Raw genomic sequence first — 17,154 nt, 5'->3', positions numbered from 1 at the left:
AATGGTGTTAGAAATTCAAGGTTTGTTTTTAAATCGCGCGTTTTGAATTTGGCGGGGTGACGTGCGCAGGCGCGCCCGGCGCTGTCGGCCGTCAACGTTAACGGCGAGTAGGCGAACTAACCTCGGAACATGAAGGTATCGGTTGCTTTCTGCCTCTAAAAAGTCTCGACGTTGTGTAAGTTGTTTATGATGAGTGTAGTTGTTTGCATTTATTAAAGAGGTAAAACATTGCTAAAACTTAGTTACTGGTGTGGTCTTGCGCTTCGAGAAAATCGCAGAGTTATCGGTTCGATAAGGGAAAATGGCAGCCTTACCACGCAGAATTATAAAAGAAACGCAACGTTTAATGCAAGAACCTGTGCCCGGGATTAGTGCAGTACCGGATGACAGTAACGCCCGGTATTTTCACGTAATTGTGACCGGCCCCGAGGACTCCCCGTTCGAAGGGGGCTTGTTTAAGTTAGAATTGTTTCTTCCCGAAGACTATCCAATGTCGGCGCCGAAAGTGAGGTTTATCACCAAAATATACCACCCGAACATCGACCGGCTGGGCAGGATTTGTCTAGATATCCTAAAGGACAAGTGGAGCCCCGCTTTACAAATCCGCACGGTGTTGTTATCAATTCAGGCTTTGCTAAGTGCTCCTAATCCGGATGATCCCCTAGCGAATGATGTAGCGGAATTGTGGAAAGTTAACGAATCGGAGGCTATTAGGAACGCCAAGGAGTGGACCCGCAGATATGCAATGGACAATTAAGTGTGGGCCTCCTAGGGAAAAGCAAAAATAATAAACATAAATATTCTACTTGTTTTTATATCCATTATTCTTTCATGTATGCCTTAAGTTAGCTCTTGGTGAAGTAGAATTACTATGTTTTTTACGACTTCAACATCAAGTTTCATACAATGTGAAAATACATTAGGATTATTGTTAATTTATAATTACATTGTATATTGTCTCTTGCATTCTTTGTTTCCAGATAAAGTTTATTTAAATTATTTAATAATCACTTGATTCACTACCCCGACCCTGTTCTGTTTGTTGTGTTTCGAAATATTGTTTCAGTCGTATGTACAACTTAGCAAAAAACCAAAATATTCCATGCTTAGTTGCACTCGAACGATGGATTTGTAGTTTGATGTAAATAAAGGTATGTAAGGCTTTTTACAAATAAACACTTTGCAGAAAACCGAAATTGTGTCAATTCCTGGGGACGTAATGAAACACGGAGCAATATTTGTACATATTTATTTCTTACACGTACGTTAATCGCGTTATATGACGAAATAATTACAATTATCAAATGAAATTGTGATTAGTCTTTGATATGGTCAGATAGGACTAGGTGGTATCATATATGTAATTGAAATAAAATAAATAAATATCGAATTCCATTTAATAACACAAAACAAATGTTAAAAAAATTAAGCAATAAAAGTCACAGATAAATAACAGTAATTGTATAAAAAATACGAGTATCATTTAAAACAAGCCTAAACTAGGGGAAATAAATAAAGACTTTACAGTATGTTCGAAATATATTGAATTATGTATAAGTATCATAGTAATAGACCTTCTTTAACAAGCAAGAAAAGTGTAAGCATGGAAGAGACGGTCTACTACGCTATCAAATGAAACATAGACACAGATAAATAATACCTATTGATGCTGACTAGATAGTGCTACATTGATTTGAGCCAGCATAGAAAGTTGGATAAATTGAATATTCTTAAATAATATACAGGTCACATTCAGGATAAGTCATCGCCACAAATTACCGTGATAATTCATGATAATGAAGTATACTGTTAAACCAACCAGTCTTTGGTTTATGCTCTTCACATTCACAACAAATAAATAGGGTATGCGACAAAGCAGATATGATCTATCACGAAAGCTCAGCGCATGTGCAGAGCGCAGGTCTTTGCTTGTATTGTCTTCAGTCTGTCGAACTAATACTAACAATAAAAAATATATTGATCTGCGACTCAAGCACGATCAAACTTAAAACAATTCCCAAGGACAGTTCAATATCAACTACATGTAGGCACTTTCTGACCTTCAATTTGTTCAAACTAGATGTACACAGGGTTCTCCTGACCGGTCAGCAACCGGAACATCGAAGTCGGCATCGTCTTCATCAAGATCTGAAACTCGGGCTAAGTCACCACAGCTGGCGCCACCTACACTCACCTCTCCCACAGAGGTGGCCAGCAAATTGACGATTTTTTCGTGCGGCACCGCGACGACACTTTGGTTGTTGATTTCGATTATCCGATGGCCAACCCGCACTCCGCCCCTCTCGGCTATCCCGCCCCGAAGCAAGCTGCATATCTGCCGAAACGGACAGTGACAGCGACTCAACCTTTCCATACTTACCACTCCGTTTTGAACACTGAATCCTAATTGATACTTGGTATCTGGTCTTTTAATCTTAACTTCTACAACGGGGGCACAAGGAACGACAGTTAATTTAACGACAGTCTGATTTTTGGAATTCTTTATGTAATTCTGGCATGTGGAAAGCGGAAGGCCGACGAGACTGACTCCGTTGATTGCGATGATTTGGTCGCCGATGTTCAGTTGGCCGCACCGGGCCGCCGCCCCCGCGGGGGCCAGGTTCGCGATGACCACGGTGGGGAGCATGGAGCCCCAGCCCGACTCCACGATCACCACCCCCAGGATCTCGCCCTTGGCTTTAGGCACTACAACCTGACAGCGATCGGAAGTGATGTGGCGTGCCCACCGCGCAAAACCTACCTCCTTCTGCATTTCCTTCTTCGCGAACATTTGGAGCTCGTCCCCGAAGATCTCCTGCGAGTTGAGGACCTCCTGGTAGTCCATCTCTTTGACGAAGCTGTGGTCTTCGATCCCGTTCGCTTTGAGGAACTCCATGTAAGCCACTTGGAAAGCTTGGCCGATTGATTGAGCAATGAATTGGGCTTCCTCGCTTTCGAACACGTGACAGATCATCTTTGGTGTCCTGTTTATTTTCGGAGCGTCTTCCATTTCATGAGGGACGAAGCGGCGGCGCGCCATTAACACCACTAGATCGCCGATGTCGGCGATGTAGGATATTGTTCGTAACGCGTGGTCCATCATTATCTCTTTCAGGTCGGTATTCAAGACCATTATTTTCTCCGTTGATATAAATAAATCCACCTCGGTGCTGGGTTGGGTTTCACCGTCAGGTGCCTGCATACGTGCACACGTTACAGAAAGTCACACCCTCGGACAAGGGCACTTACCAATGCCTGGGGTTGCCAGAAAGCACGAAAAAACATTCGATTAGTATGTTAGTACGGACCGCAGCGCAAGCCACCAAAAATCAAACAAGATAGTATAAAAATTTGTCTTCTAAGAGTTCCTTGTTAGCTAGGTCAACTTTTTGTTACAGTGGTATACACTATTTTTTTGATAAGAAAACAAGATTGTATAAAAATCATAACTTCAGACTACTTCAAACACGTAATTTAAAACCCTTAACTGGAATGATTGTTTGGTTGAAGAATTGTGACATAATAACTTGAAAACAATAAATAAATGAATAAAAAATGTCTTTTTTATGCGTTGTATGTACAACAAAATTTAAAATAAATAATTTTTAATGACACAAAATTAAATTTCACTTAATATTTGTGTCTAGGCATTATTTTGCGACAGCCTTACTAAAAAAATCAATTGAAGAAACATTTCTAAAAAAGTGTAGAGTGTCTTTTTTACCCTCTGCATTGTAGGTAAGTTACAATACAGGTACCGTGGGACTTACATATTTCTTTATTAAACATTGAAAAGGATGGTTATTCTCACTATGGCACAGAAAAAATTTTCGTCTTTGTGGAGTTAGAGTAACATTTCGCGTTCTTGGTGTATCTTTATTTCCAAGAAGTTTTAATGGCGTTTTTTTATTTTATTCGATTTGTTTTCTTTTTGTACAACATGTTTCATGTTGACTGAGTAATCGGTTTTCACTCATTTTGAAATAATGTCAGTAGAAAATTGTAACGCCGAGTATTACTATAACCAAAAAACTATAGACGTAATTACTGCGACCTATGCGAAGTGTAAAACTACCTAAAAATCGAGAATTCCTGAAACGACGCTCTGTAACGTCGTCAGGAATCAGTAGTAACATTAGAAAAAAAAACTCCTTGGGTCAGATTTGACCCAACCATGTCACTTGAGGGTTAAACTCCTAGATATTTTATACAATACTTATAAATTATAATACTTGTAAAATAAAAAAAATAAATAAAACTAATGAAATTTTTGAATCAGACTATCCAAGCGCTTTTTTCAAATTTTGTTGTTTTTTTAAGTAATGATAATGAAATTCAACCAATATATCTCTAATTAAAAGTCACTCAAAAATGACTCTTAAGTTGTGTTTGAAAACGATTGCTCTCGGGAAATCTGGTGAAGTAAACGAAAAACTACTCGGAACCATTTTGCAATCTGCCTGTGATAAATCGACCAATACACTCGCTTTGAAATTTTTTGCTTGTTGTCTTATCTCTGCCTTTTTATTGGTTGAACACATTGAATGGGCATGATTCAGTGTGGCTTTCGGGCTGACTCCACCCAATTAAATACAAAGAATTTCAACAAATCGGAATGTTTGGTAGTTTTATCGTTACTGTGGTTGCCTTGAATGCCTCATTTGCACGGAATAAGCGGAATTTCACTGATTTCGTATTTAATGCAATATATTTTAAAAATAATAAATCACTAATTAATTAGATACCTCTCCGGCTCGATATTGTGCGAATTTACAAATTCCGTATTTATTTCAGCGCTCGTAAAAGGAAACAATTTAGAATCCAGCAGTTGCAACAATTTTTTTTGCTATTTCCTGAGAAATTTCTTAGACAATCGACTGAAATATGTGATGATCGCTCGTAACAAGCAAAACAACATTTTTGTCCCATTCGGTTGTTTTTATCGAAATTTCGCAAAATAAATGCGTTTTGGACGTAAGGCTTCATTTGCGATCCAGTTTTGTGATAAATTAATTTTGTGCTCAAAAACGGGTTTAGCCGACCGTAGAAGGCAAAAATAATGTCATCTGCGACTCAATTCGGTGGTGGTATGGGTAATTTTGGATAAAGTTTTGCAAAATTGGTAAAATCATATGATTTCCGTTCCAATTCATAGATTTTTCAGCCCGATTAAGCAAAATTTCACAAAAACTGTGTTATATAACGGTCTAAAAATTCAAGAATTCATAAACTGTTTAATTAATTTAAAATTTTTCGGTTAATTTGCGGCGTAATTTCACTAAGCATCTGTGCTTTTGTTTGAAAATTTGAAAATAAATAAAACACCCGACAAGGTGTAATTTTCACTTGAACTTGTATTCTATGTTCGTTTTAACTCAGATTTATGTCGGAAATAGCCCCAAGTTATGCATTGTGCTATTGAAATGTTATAAATAACAAAGAAAGTCTTCGGTTTTGGGTAAACTGCGAGTTGGTGGGTCGCACCTGTGGAAGAGCTTGGCGAAGACTTACGCAAGCCGTTGGTTGGTCGGTTAATGATTAATGTCCGGCAAGGGTCATGCGGGTGATAAGGGTGTACCAAAATTTGCTTAAAATTTTGGGCCACCGGTATGAGTTTTTCATTCACATAAAAGTGGTAACAGACCTTAATTTTAGTAACAGCGACTTCGACCATATTTTTCTTGAGTCGTTTTCGTCGTTTGCGCCCCCCTTCCTCATCCACCTCAACCGATCCGAGAAAATGCAGTCGAAAAACAGTTCCAGTGGCACCGACGCCCAACGGCAAGGAACTTGGGTTGAAGACTCGAGGTCCTAGAGAATGACTTTTCAAACATTGCAATTTTGTTGTGTCGTATCACGACTGGAGCGGACATCGAGCGACAAAATAGCAATGTTTGGAAAAGCTCACCCGATACAGGCTGTATCGCCGTTTCGGGAAGAGGTAGCGGCTCCGGCTCGACATCGGCGGCTTGCTCGTCAAAAGAATCGCTCGGGCCGTAATTTTGAATTTGGTTGGATGCCTCCTGCAAGTTAGCGCTTTTTTCACGCACCGTCTACGCTAACAACAGACACATAGAGGCCCGCTTGGAAACAACACCAATCGACTAAGTGCAGATGGCTATGTACACCTTAATCAGAGAACATCCAAAGCATGGACACAGCTCGCCCAAACACGACTTATAAATGTCCAAGCCCAGTTTTCTAAACCTACCGACTGCGCCAATTGCCCGGAAGTTTCCTTATTTAAAAATTAGATTTGGACATTTCTCCGGGCGGCCGTACTTAGGCCAGCTGTGGGAAGGGAGTGCGACATTGTGACCCAAGTATCAGACATGTAGCAGGCAACCAACCAAATAGAGCACATTAAGCGTGCACGACGCACTGCGAAGTCGAGAGTGGGGGAAGGGGGCATGTGACCTATTCGGAGTTCCCACTCTTAGCTATGTTACAAAGGACAAGTCCATCTAAAGACATGCCGGTCTCATGCCTTTTATCACCTCCTTATTTAGATTTGTACCAAATTTTATGCAAATGAAAACTTCGTCATTTCATCAGTTTATTAAGTGCAACAGAGTTAGAGGACTGAAATCGGACATGCATTACCTTGATTCGCGAAACGGCCTCTTCGGCTTGCATCATGCGCGTTGTCTTGGTGGGCTGGCCCTCGCAGACGAGTTGCGTGGACCCCAGATAGCGAGCCCGAAACAGAACTCCTTCTATTAATACTGAACGTTGAATAAAATCTGGAAAAAAAGTCGCGCCTCAGCACCAGCTCAAGGGATCAACACCCACACACCAACGACTCCAACTCAGACTTACCATCAAGTTCCAATGTATTGCAAGTTAAATAAAGTCGTTATTTTATAGTTAACTAGTCAAAAATAACCTACTTACCTTCTTTGTTTCTTCCTTTCTTTTTATTGTCTTTCTCCTGAAAATAAAGATGCCTTTAGAAATATTACATAAATAGAATTGTCGTGGCTTGCCGAAATCAAACTGAAAAGGCCTATTTACAAGTCAAGGGATGCGATTGACTCGGTTCGATGATTAAACACTAGTGGGCAAATAACTCAACCGTTGTTCGCCCACCGCATGCATCTACACAGGTGAATAGCTGGAACCATTTAAACTATTTACTTAGTAAATAGTTTAAACAAAAGCCTGGTTCCGTACCATTCGCCCTGTAGCTGGTTTAGTTGACGTGTTAGTCATTACAGGAAGTTTGAGTAGTGTGTGTGGAAAAGAATTATACCAAGCTAAGACTAATCTAGAACTTTATACATGCCAGGCTCACACCTTTTTTATTTTACTTGACGAAATGGATCCCTTCTGACTTTGGGGCGACTGGCTTTTTTCAGACACAGCTGTGGGTGAGGAAGGGTTTGAAATTTGAGGTTCGGAAGGAACAAGAGGTAATGTTCCTTCGTCCATTGCATTTAAGATTTGTTTAGGATTGGAAAGACTATGTGAAGGCATTATTGTCCGACTTTTAGGTTTTCTCCAACCCTACCAATACAAACACATATACGGTTAAAGGGTACGAAAAATGGCCGCTTCCATGCACTTCACGCAATTTTTACTACTTTCGATTAAATCAACTAGCAAGAAAATTAGTCTAGTACCGACCTGCTCAATTTATTTTTTAAATAATGAAAAATATTAATTGTTAAAGTTCGAAAATTAATCGCCGGACCAACTATTTGCGATTGCATCTATCGACTTACCTTTTCGTCGTAGAAACCTTGATCGTCGGTTCTTTGCTGCCCCAACAACCGGTCGGTCTCCAAATCGGTGTCATTTTCCTCTACAGAAAATCAAAATTACATTAAATTCACATCAAACCACCAGAAAATACCCTCTTCTCCACTGTTGGCCTTCCGATCGGAATCGCCACTCGCGGCCGACATTCCTCTTTGCCTTCAAATTAGAATATCACAAAATTGGTCGCGGAATGATTATGCGTTACCTTGGTACCCAAATGGGGCTCACAGCGTTTTCCTCCCGTTCTTCCTTCGGGTGGCATTTTAACGGCAAAGTTTTCGTCCTCTGTAACGTCAATCTTATGTCTTTAATAGCGGCTTCCACGTCATTTGTTTTCTCGTTTTGGAGCAGCCGGTGCGGGGCGGGCGCAGGCGGCGGAGGGGTTTTTTCTGCCAGAAAACAATATCCAAAAATAGGTAAATTTGCATTTAATGCTAAAATTCAAAACAAGTTCTTCTCAACGCCGTACTATCCATTTAAAGCTAAAGGGGACAACAGAAACAAAGTGTGAACAAAAGCAAGTATATCGAAATATTATCCTGTTTTAGCGGTATTTTTTTGAAAAATAAATAAATATTTATATTATTTTAAAAAACGTATAGGGAAAAGACACTCTGACAATAAGAATAGAATGCGATCAAGAAACTAGAAAAAATATTATTACGTATTCACTTACATAAAAACAATACATTATTATGTTAATTTAATCATGCAAAAAAACTGGCAGACTGACATAGAATCTGAAGAAATAAAGAAAAATGTAACTTTTTAATATTTTCTTATTAATTGTTATGTGAACTAAAAGTATGTGAAAGACAGATAAAACCATGAGTTCTAGACGTCGTTCAAAAGTATGTTAATTGGATGGACCGCTTTTCCCAAAACATAAAATACGGGTAAATGTATAAATATGTTTCCTTGTGCATATCACAAAACCGTAATTATTTTGTCGGTTACTCAAAGTTAAGCCGAAGCTACTTAACTCAGTAGAGAACATAATCTAAAACAAAATATGTAGTACAAGAAAAATAATAAATAAAAATATGACATTTAATACTGAATATATAATATTAAAGATAATAAAACAACGAATAATAAAAGTAACGGACAAAAATAATAATTTTGTTATTCTTTTATTTTTTAATGATACATTTTGTCATCATAACGTTTTTTATATTATTCGTTTTTAAGCTGAGTTGTGACGTCATTCCTATTTTTTTTTTAATAAAAAATGACATTTTAACTTCACTGTTTTAGATAATACACATCTTTATGTTTCTGATAACAAGAAATAAATAAATAAATTTTATAAAATGGAAAAAATATTGACAAAGAAACACATCTTTATCTCTTTGTTCTTAACTTATTTTATAAGCGAAAATTGTTTTTAATAATTTTTTTACATAATTAACACAATATGGCACCTAAACAAAAAAATAACAAACAAAAAACAATCACCCCTAATAAAATAAAGCAATTACGAAAAGATAAAGACTTTTGTGTAACTGTTCTCAATGACATTAATAACTTTTTTTGTTTTATTTTCATGTTTTTTTAATTTGTCTTGGTGATTTTTTTTGATTTTTCTATATTTACTAGAAAGATAAAAATACATACTATCTATACCATTAATCAAAAATGTCAGTTGGCATTAAAAAATCAAAAATGATTTCATTATTCAAAAACAAATCAAGTCAGAAATGCCATTATAGTGTTAAAATAAAGCATTAAAAAAATAAAATCGAACTGTTTTTTTTAAATGACTCATAAAGAAGATACGAATTTTGTGTCTTACTTTTGCTTCAGTCTATATATTTAATAACAAGAAGAAGAATAAACAAAAAACAAATCAAGAAAAAGAAAAATAGGTAAGTATAAGTAAAACAGAACAACAAATTCGTGTTTTCACTTTTTGCTATATTATTGGAAACATCTAAGTGGTGGCTAATACGTACACAACTGCTTCCAAAAAAAATTTTCACTTTGGATCGAGGAAAAAAGTTTTTGCAAAATTTTTAAAACAAAGGTACATTTGTAATCGGTAAAAATGGAGCTTCGACGTCCTGCCTTGTCATTATTATTATTACGGTTCTTATTTTTATTTACTTTTAAATAAGCCAAAGTTGTACAAAGTGAAAAATGCGAATAATTAATTTGGGTTAGCATTTTCCCTGTGTTTTTAATCTTTTTTGTCAATATTTCCTAAACGAGTACAAAAGTATATAGGAAATACCTAACGGATCCATTTGCGGCAAGATGTGTGTCTCTTCGAAGTTGTTGACGCATCCATTAATATCGTTTTGGGTTTGGTTGACGCACTCTTTATTAGGCGAGAGTCCGTTCTCCTGCTTATTGCCCTTGGGTTTGCACATCCCTTGGTTAATTTCGCGTTCGATTTCGGTTATTTGTCTTTTCATGAGCATTACAGTTGGGTTATTGTTATCAGTGTCACTGGCGTGGCCTGATGATAAACCATCTTCAAGAACAGGCATACTAGAGTATAAGCGTAATGAATCACTTGGAATTGCTAAATCAGTATTTGATCCTAAAAACACGATTCGAATCCGTCCTCTCGTCCGAAGCTTTCTTACCTAACAGGCCACTAGAAGGTCCCATTTCATTTTCCATTAACATTAAAGAAACTTCACTATCTAAATCGCCACAGTTCGAATCGCAATCGGTCGTTTCGGGCGATAGCGTAAAATTCCGACTGTGGCCCACTTGGAGCCCCACCTCCGTCTCACCCAAGTCGCCACTAGAACCTGTACCTATAGAGAGATCGAGGAAATTGTTTTCGTACTCTGTCATGTCTTGATCCTGCAAAACCAAATCAAACATCGAAAACAGCGAAAGAAAAAACTCTACATTATTAGGATTATTGAAACATTTCCGGGGCGACTCAATCCGCATGCAAAAATCGTTCTGTTCCCGCCCTTTGGCTAGTCTCTGCCCCACGTAGGAGTTACCCGAGTCGCCCCCTTGTCGCCGCAACTCGTACTCCAAGTCCTGGAACTCCACCTCCAGCCGGTTCTCCTCCTCGGGCGGCGGACACTTGAAGAACTCCTCCAACACTTTGCGAGTCTCCGAAAACTCGTACAAATAGTCGAACGTGGAGGTAGTCGTGCTGGTGGTGGTCGTCGGGGGCGGCGACGCTTTCTTCTAAAAACCGGCATAGAAAACAATCAAAAAACTCGATCAGTCCTCACGTTGAAGGAGTCGTTGGTGGGGCTCGCGTCGTTCTCGTTGGGGCTGGGGGTGTACACCACCCTCTGGGGGAACCCGGGTCGGGGCGGGTACACGCTCGGCGAAGCCAGCAAACTCTGCGCACTAGGAAGCTGCGGGTGGGTGAAGTTGCTCTCCATCTGTCTCGGGCCGTATCTCCGCGGCGACCCCTCGTAGACGGCAATTGGCAGATTTCCTATAACTTTGGTAACTTTATCGCTATCATTGAAGAGCGTGGCAGTGTCGTCTCGCTTCTCCTCGTGCCAGCTCTCGCCGATGTCGTCGAACACGACCACCTCGCCCGGGAAGCTCATGCTCAAGTTCGGGCTGAGCTTGGGCTCGATGTCGGTCTGCTTGTCATGCTGCTGGTGGGTGACTGAGCACACTTCGGAGGAGAAGACCGTCTCGGTGTATTCGCGCGAGTTCTTCAGCTTTTTCGCCTCATTGTTGCGCCCTCGCAGCTCCCACACGCCCTGCCTCATTGGGGACTTTTGGCCCTTCTTCTCGCCATCATCGGTGTTGCGCGATTTCCGGACCGCTTTGCTGCGACTCTGCGAGAAGAGCTCTCTGCCACCGGCGATCTCGATTATTCTGCAAGTTGGCAATTGGGGTGGGTTCAAGACTCGGGGGGAAATACCTGGAATCGCGCAATTTGTACGTCTCGCGGTCTATTATAACATCTTCGTCGTCGGTTGAGTGGACCTGACTCACGTTGTCTCGGCTGATGTTAGAGCTTTCGGCCATCCATCTGACAAAACGAAACGGTCACAACACGCTCGGAGAGGAATCACGTTTTGCGCCCCTTTTATTTCAAGTTACCTGTCATTGTCACTGTCGATATTCATGACAGTATTCGTGCCGTTCTCGCAATCATTCTCATGCCCCGGTGCTATTATTGGATTTAAATTAATGTCGCTCCTTGGCCGACACTTCGGAAACAATTTGCTTATTTGTTCAGTGTTTTCACTCACATCCACATTATCTAACGTAAGAGTCAAACTGGTCATTGCTACTTTAAGAAAATTTCCATTGATCTAGCGTCTAGCAAACCTACGGATTATGATTACCACTTCTGGGGCCACAAACCAAACGAAAAAAACAAACGAAAACACCCTTTTTTCGATTATTTAAATTGCGGCCGAAACGAAGGGGAAGTTTGTGAGTCACGAGTCGGGAAGCACTTTGTTTATTGTGTCGAGTTACCACCCGTTTTGAATTTCAATCATTTACTTCCGGTAAACCAAAAAACGAAGTACGCCGCCCGAAATTGACCAGTTCAAACTGCGAGTTCACGAACCTTTATCAAATTTAATATTTACATGCCGTCAAATAGTCGCGGTGATGAAAATCCAGGATAGAATTTCACACAACTGAGCAGTTCCAACCCAAAATCAATATTTGAACAAGCGGCGCAGAAAATTTATTATATAACACGAAACAAGCCCGAAATATTTTAGCGACTGGAACGTTGGAAAGGGTTTTATTTTAATTTTGGTTGGCCGGCTACGGACTTATTCGAACTTTTCACTGGATTTTTAATGTTTAAATCAGGACCGACGCCATGCGCCTGGTTTTGCGACGTCGCAATATGTTTAGTCAATGGTAAAATTATTGAACGCATGTCTCACTATTATATGTGGTTTCTACGAAATCATAATTCGGAATAAAAGGGGGCAACTTAAATACACATAACACAAAAATAACAAATACAAAAAAAATGGTTGAGGAGAAGCAACGCACGCCACTGGTTTGCAGTGACAGTACCATAATATAGGTTAATTAAATAATTGATTGTGTAATTCCGGGTTACCTTAAGGATATTTGATGTACGGATAGTCGAACTGTTCCTTATCCGAATTTTTTTGTAACATTTTGTTAATAAAAACTTCAACTACTGACTGTAACTAACTCGTTTGTATAGCACAGCATAAAGATAGCATGCATGACAGGATTGAATCACCATAGGCGCTTTTCACGCCTGAGCCCGCGCGGGAAATTCAAACACGAACCAACTTTTTCAACTTTATTAACAAATAATACATTGAACACTAATTTGATGAGTGTGTGGCTTTTGACATCATGCTTTCAACCCTATTCGCTGTCTCTCTAACCACATCGGACAATTCTGGCAGTTCTGGCAGATCAAGGGTGATGTGAGCAGACAGCCGCTTATAGACTGAGTTACCATCCGACTTTTTTTTACGCGACTCTTCATATTTCAACTGTTGTTTGAGAAAAATCGCATTTTTTAGATTATCCTGTATATTTTTGAAGCTCTCCTCAGCTGTGCTCATCGCTTTGAGGGCAGTGACTGCATACTCAATATCATAGCAATGCCCTTGCAGCTCTTGGTGCAAATTATTAACGTCAACTCTTCTATCTACCATAGGATTTAGCGCCTTTCTGACATGTTCCTGGAGACGGTAAAACGCCAACGAGGGCTCATTTGCCACAATATGCATATTTTCCGAAATTCGTTCTGTGGCTAAAACCCCAAGTCAAACAAGAATTAAAATTTGGAAATACAACCTTTCCGGACCTTAATTTCAAGGTCCGAATCGCCGTTGAAAGTCATTTTTTGCGAATTTGATTTTTGTAATCACAATATTTACATTATGACAGCGCCAGTGTCACCCATCAGTGTCGCCACTTTAACGAAGTCAAAATCAAAATAATTTTTTTTATGATGTTCTCCTTGACCAAAATTCATGTTAGCATGTAAATGATATATTTTTTGGTAGCTGTGCTACATTTAAGGTTTAACTACAATGTAGTGATTTTTTGGTTGGCCGTAATTTTTAGCCAATCAGCAGACGGCGCGCGAAGACGTCACCGAGATTGCACTTTTGAATTTCCTTCGTATTTATATGCATGTTTGTGTGACTTGGAGAAGATTATAATTACAAGACAATAAAAGTTTTAATATACAAGGCTATTTTAAAGACATGTTGATACACCTTAGGGGCATATCAACCCCTAGTCGAAAATAAAACGTTTCTTTCCTGGAGCCAGTTTGGTCCAAATAGATTGCTATCTTGTTCATATTGAACGACTTCGATGAGCTAAAATGTGCCTGTAATATAAAGTTTTGACTTAAAGTTAAAGAGTTAAAAAGGTAATTTTATTTTTAAAATTTTTAGTCGTAATAATTCCCATAGCACTTTCTTTGTCGATGAAACTTTGGGCTCTGTTACGTCATTCAGCTTATCAACTTTGACCTCCTATAGAAATTCAGTCTTTCAACTACTATTTCAAATTTCTCATAAAAACAGAATTGGGTAAATGTAAAAAAATATAATTAAAAAACTATTGCTAATTTGGCGATTTTTTTAAATCCAGTCGATGTCCCGGATTATCTTATATAAGATAAAATCAAAATAGTTTTACTTTTTTGAATAGTTTTGCCGTAATTGGGAAAACAAATAAAAAATTTTAAATTTTCCCCAAAAATTCAAAATTTTGAAAAAAAAACAGTTCTATTGTGTAGGTTTTGATCTGCGTTTTATCATGGAACAAACCGTTTTTTTCTTTGTTCCTTTTTTGTCGAGATGTTTGTCAATATGCGGTACCCGGAGTATTTATCATTCAATAACTCCAAAACTATTAGAGATAACACCATAAAGTTTATTATTTTTGGAAAGCTTTTATAATTATCTATTTATTTCTAAAAAAATATTATTCTCCAATTAATACTTTTTTTGCAAAGTGCTCATAAAGCAAAAATAAATAATATTAAAAAAAAACTAAAACTAAAAACTTATTGAGAATATGGCTATTTTCTTGACGTTAATCGATTTTCCGAATCATTTTACAAAAGGTTTTTACTTTTTCGAATAGTTTTGCCGTACTTAAGGAACAAAAATTGTAAATACTTTCTCCTAAATATTCATCATTTTAAGAAAAAAACTGTATTGTATAGATTCTAATCAACTCTTTACCATGGAACAAACCGTTTTGCTCTAAGAGTTACAGTTTTGCCGTTTCCTTCTTCGTCGAGATTTTTGTCAATATGCGGTACCCGGAGTAATTATCATGCAATAACTCCAGAACTATTAGAGATTACCCCATAAAGTTTATTATCTTTGGAAAGCTCTTTTTATTATCTTTTTTTTTTCTAAAAAATATTATTCTCCGATTAATAGTTTTCTCGTAAATTGCTCATAAAGCAAAAATAGGTAAAATAGGTAAAATAAAAAAAATAAAACCAAAAAACTATTGCGACTAAGGCTATTTTCTTGACGTTAATCGATTTTCCGAATCATTTCACATAAGATATTATCAAAATAATTCTATTTTTTCGAATAGTTTTGCCGTAATTTTGAAAAAAATAATTGTATTTTATAGATTTTAATCAGCTCTTTACCATAAAACAAACCGTTTTGCTCTAAGAGTTTTAATTTCGCCGTAATTATCATAAAATAACTCCAGAACTATTAGGATAACCCCATAAAGTTTATTATAAGCTCTTTTAATTATCTTTTTTTTTTCTAAAAAAGATTATTATTTTCCGATTAATAGTTTTAATCTTAAACATTAAACTGAAACTAGTCCACATTTTATTTTTTTTACCCCGGTTTTCTAACCATCAACATCGAATCAAAAATTTTCTAAATATTTAACAGATGTGGGTGGCTACTCGGAGGTAATAAGTGAGAAAAATTTCAAAAAAAAGTTCAGTCTTGCAACTACTACTTAAGTTTAGTTATCAAGTTATCGATTATAAATTCATACATGACGGCAGAGATTGTTTTTCCTTGTGAGTTAATTTTCTGTGAGCTTTTTTCTGTAGGCTTTTAACGGTTGGGCTTTTTTCAATGTCGCCTTTTTCTTTGTGGATTTATTTTTGCGTATATTTTTCGTGAGACCTCATTTATTCTTGTTTAATGCTTCCTGTCCAATAACTGTGCATTTTTCCCTATTTCTCTTTTAATTTTTCTATTCTATTCTAGTTTCTAAGAAATAAAGCTACATTTATTTTTTTTATTCATAAAATACGTATGATATTCAAAAGTGCCATCTCGGTGACTTTGTCGCGCGTTGTCTGCTGATTGGCTGTACGAGTTCCAACTAGTGACTTTTCGTTTGGTCTTGGGTGGGTAATCATGGTTAATTTTCATACTTGTGGCACCACTGCATGCACCTCTCTGACGTGGATACGCGTGGCGCTCTGCGTGTCCAAAAACACTCGTGGTGGCTGCAGATAGTGAACATCTTGAATGAAAGTGCCACTTTCCGTCAGCAAAATGTTCAAATTGGTTGTTATTTTCGCGGCGCTCCTCGCCTCCGCCTTCTGCAACACGGAGGAAGAGACGGGGCCCCGACTCCTAGTCTCCAAGCAAATCCTCAACCGCTACTTGGTCGAAAATAAAGACATTGAAGTGAAGTACACCTTGTACAACGTGGGGACTTCGGCGGCCGTGGGGGTCCAGTTGGTGGACAACGGCTTCCACCCCGAGGCCTTCGAAGTCGTCGGGGGGCACCTCTCCGCCAAGTTCGAGCGCATCCTCCCCCAGACCAACGTCTCGCACGTCGTGGTTGTGAGGCCCAAACGCTACGGGTACTTCAATTTCACGAGTGCCGAAGCCACGTACAAGAACTCGGATGCGTCTGTTGTAAGTTTTTGATTGAAATTTTTAGGGAAGTTTTTTATTTTTGGGGGCTTCCAGGTACAAGTCTCCCTAAGCAGCGAGCCGGGCGAGGGTGGTATTATTGCCTTCCGTGACTATGATAAAAAATTCTCCTCTCACACTTGGGACTGGTTGGCTTTCACCCTCATGACCACCCCCTCGTTGGCCATCCCCTTGGCTCTGTGGTACGGTAGCAAGAGCAAGTACGAAAAACTCGTCAAACCCACGAAGAAAGCGCATTAAATACGTTGTTTTTGTAACAGTTTAATTTATAATTGTTGTATTTTTGTAATAAATTTTTTCCCAAAAGTCTCGCCTTTGGGTTGTTTCACCACACCGTAGACCAATTTTATTACTACATACAGACCGAACCTAAAGTAACGCTCATAATTCATGTCTCAATAATACGTTATTAATTTTTTGATTTGCTTTTATACGTACCAAATGATAAGCAAGTATTGCATGAGGAAGGGTTTGATTTTGCGAGATTTTTGCTCCAAATGAATTTAATTTAAAGCAAACCACTTTTGTTATGAAAATACAA

At 38.4% G+C, this 17,154-nt stretch overlaps 4 protein-coding genes and 1 non-coding gene across 8 annotated transcripts; 2 read left to right on the top strand and 3 right to left on the bottom strand.

Annotated features, from left to right (window-relative positions):
* Positions 1-35: 35 nt before the first annotated feature.
* Positions 36-999, top strand: LOC657832 (ubiquitin-conjugating enzyme E2 N). Its single transcript, XM_964267.5, has 2 exons — positions 36-175; positions 243-999. The coding sequence occupies exon 2, from the start codon at positions 302-304 to the stop codon at positions 755-757; it is 456 nt and encodes a 151-aa protein (XP_969360.1). The 5' UTR covers positions 36-175; positions 243-301; the 3' UTR covers positions 758-999.
* Positions 1,000-1,233: 234 nt separating this feature from the next.
* LOC657912 (uncharacterized) lies at positions 1,234-12,787 on the bottom strand. 4 transcript variants are annotated; one of them, XM_015978978.2, is made up of 18 exons: positions 11,803-12,787; positions 11,621-11,731; positions 10,968-11,574; positions 10,627-10,920; positions 10,353-10,578; positions 9,995-10,306; positions 7,967-8,150; positions 7,856-7,917; positions 7,725-7,804; positions 7,297-7,506; positions 6,895-6,931; positions 6,604-6,743; positions 5,909-6,023; positions 5,645-5,811; positions 2,762-3,196; positions 2,381-2,713; positions 2,195-2,335; positions 1,234-2,148 (listed from the first exon to the last, which is right to left on the bottom strand). In XM_015978978.2, exons 1-18 carry the CDS (start codon positions 11,988-11,990, stop codon positions 2,077-2,079), a joined length of 3,714 nt encoding a protein of 1,237 aa, XP_015834464.1. In that variant the 5' UTR covers positions 11,991-12,787; the 3' UTR covers positions 1,234-2,076. The 4 variants fall into 4 exon arrangements, with proteins under 4 accessions (XP_015834464.1, XP_064215559.1, XP_064215560.1 ...); XM_064359489.1 differs by lacking the exon at positions 7,297-7,506 and having other exon boundaries at positions 11,803-12,786; XM_064359490.1 differs by lacking the exon at positions 7,297-7,506 and having other exon boundaries at positions 6,604-6,725; positions 11,803-12,786.
* Mir3831 (microRNA mir-3831) lies at positions 5,818-5,908 on the bottom strand. Its single transcript, NR_038653.1, has one exon. It is a non-coding gene; the product is annotated as a microRNA mir-3831 (primary transcript).
* A 206-nt stretch (positions 12,788-12,993) lies between the features above and the next one.
* On the bottom strand, positions 12,994-13,668 carry LOC657991 (uncharacterized protein). The gene is made up of 2 exons (XM_964410.5): positions 13,513-13,668; positions 12,994-13,468 (listed from the first exon to the last, which is right to left on the bottom strand). The coding sequence occupies exons 1-2, from the start codon at positions 13,556-13,558 to the stop codon at positions 13,032-13,034; spliced, it is 483 nt and encodes a 160-aa protein (XP_969503.1). The 5' UTR covers positions 13,559-13,668; the 3' UTR covers positions 12,994-13,031.
* Positions 13,669-16,106: 2,438 nt separating this feature from the next.
* SsRbeta (Signal sequence receptor beta) lies at positions 16,107-16,919 on the top strand. Its single transcript, XM_964484.4, has 2 exons — positions 16,107-16,595; positions 16,650-16,919. The coding sequence occupies exons 1-2, from the start codon at positions 16,200-16,202 to the stop codon at positions 16,851-16,853; spliced, it is 600 nt and encodes a 199-aa protein (XP_969577.2). The 5' UTR covers positions 16,107-16,199; the 3' UTR covers positions 16,854-16,919.
* The last annotated feature ends 235 nt before the right edge of the window (positions 16,920-17,154 follow it).

The sequence above is a fragment of the Tribolium castaneum genome, chromosome 10, assembly GCF_031307605.1.
Source record: "Tribolium castaneum strain GA2 chromosome 10, icTriCast1.1, whole genome shotgun sequence".
NCBI classification, from domain to species: Eukaryota; Metazoa; Arthropoda; class Insecta; order Coleoptera; family Tenebrionidae; genus Tribolium; species Tribolium castaneum.
The sequence above is the reverse complement of the archived record's forward strand: the minus strand, read 5'-3'. Positions and strand labels throughout refer to the sequence as shown.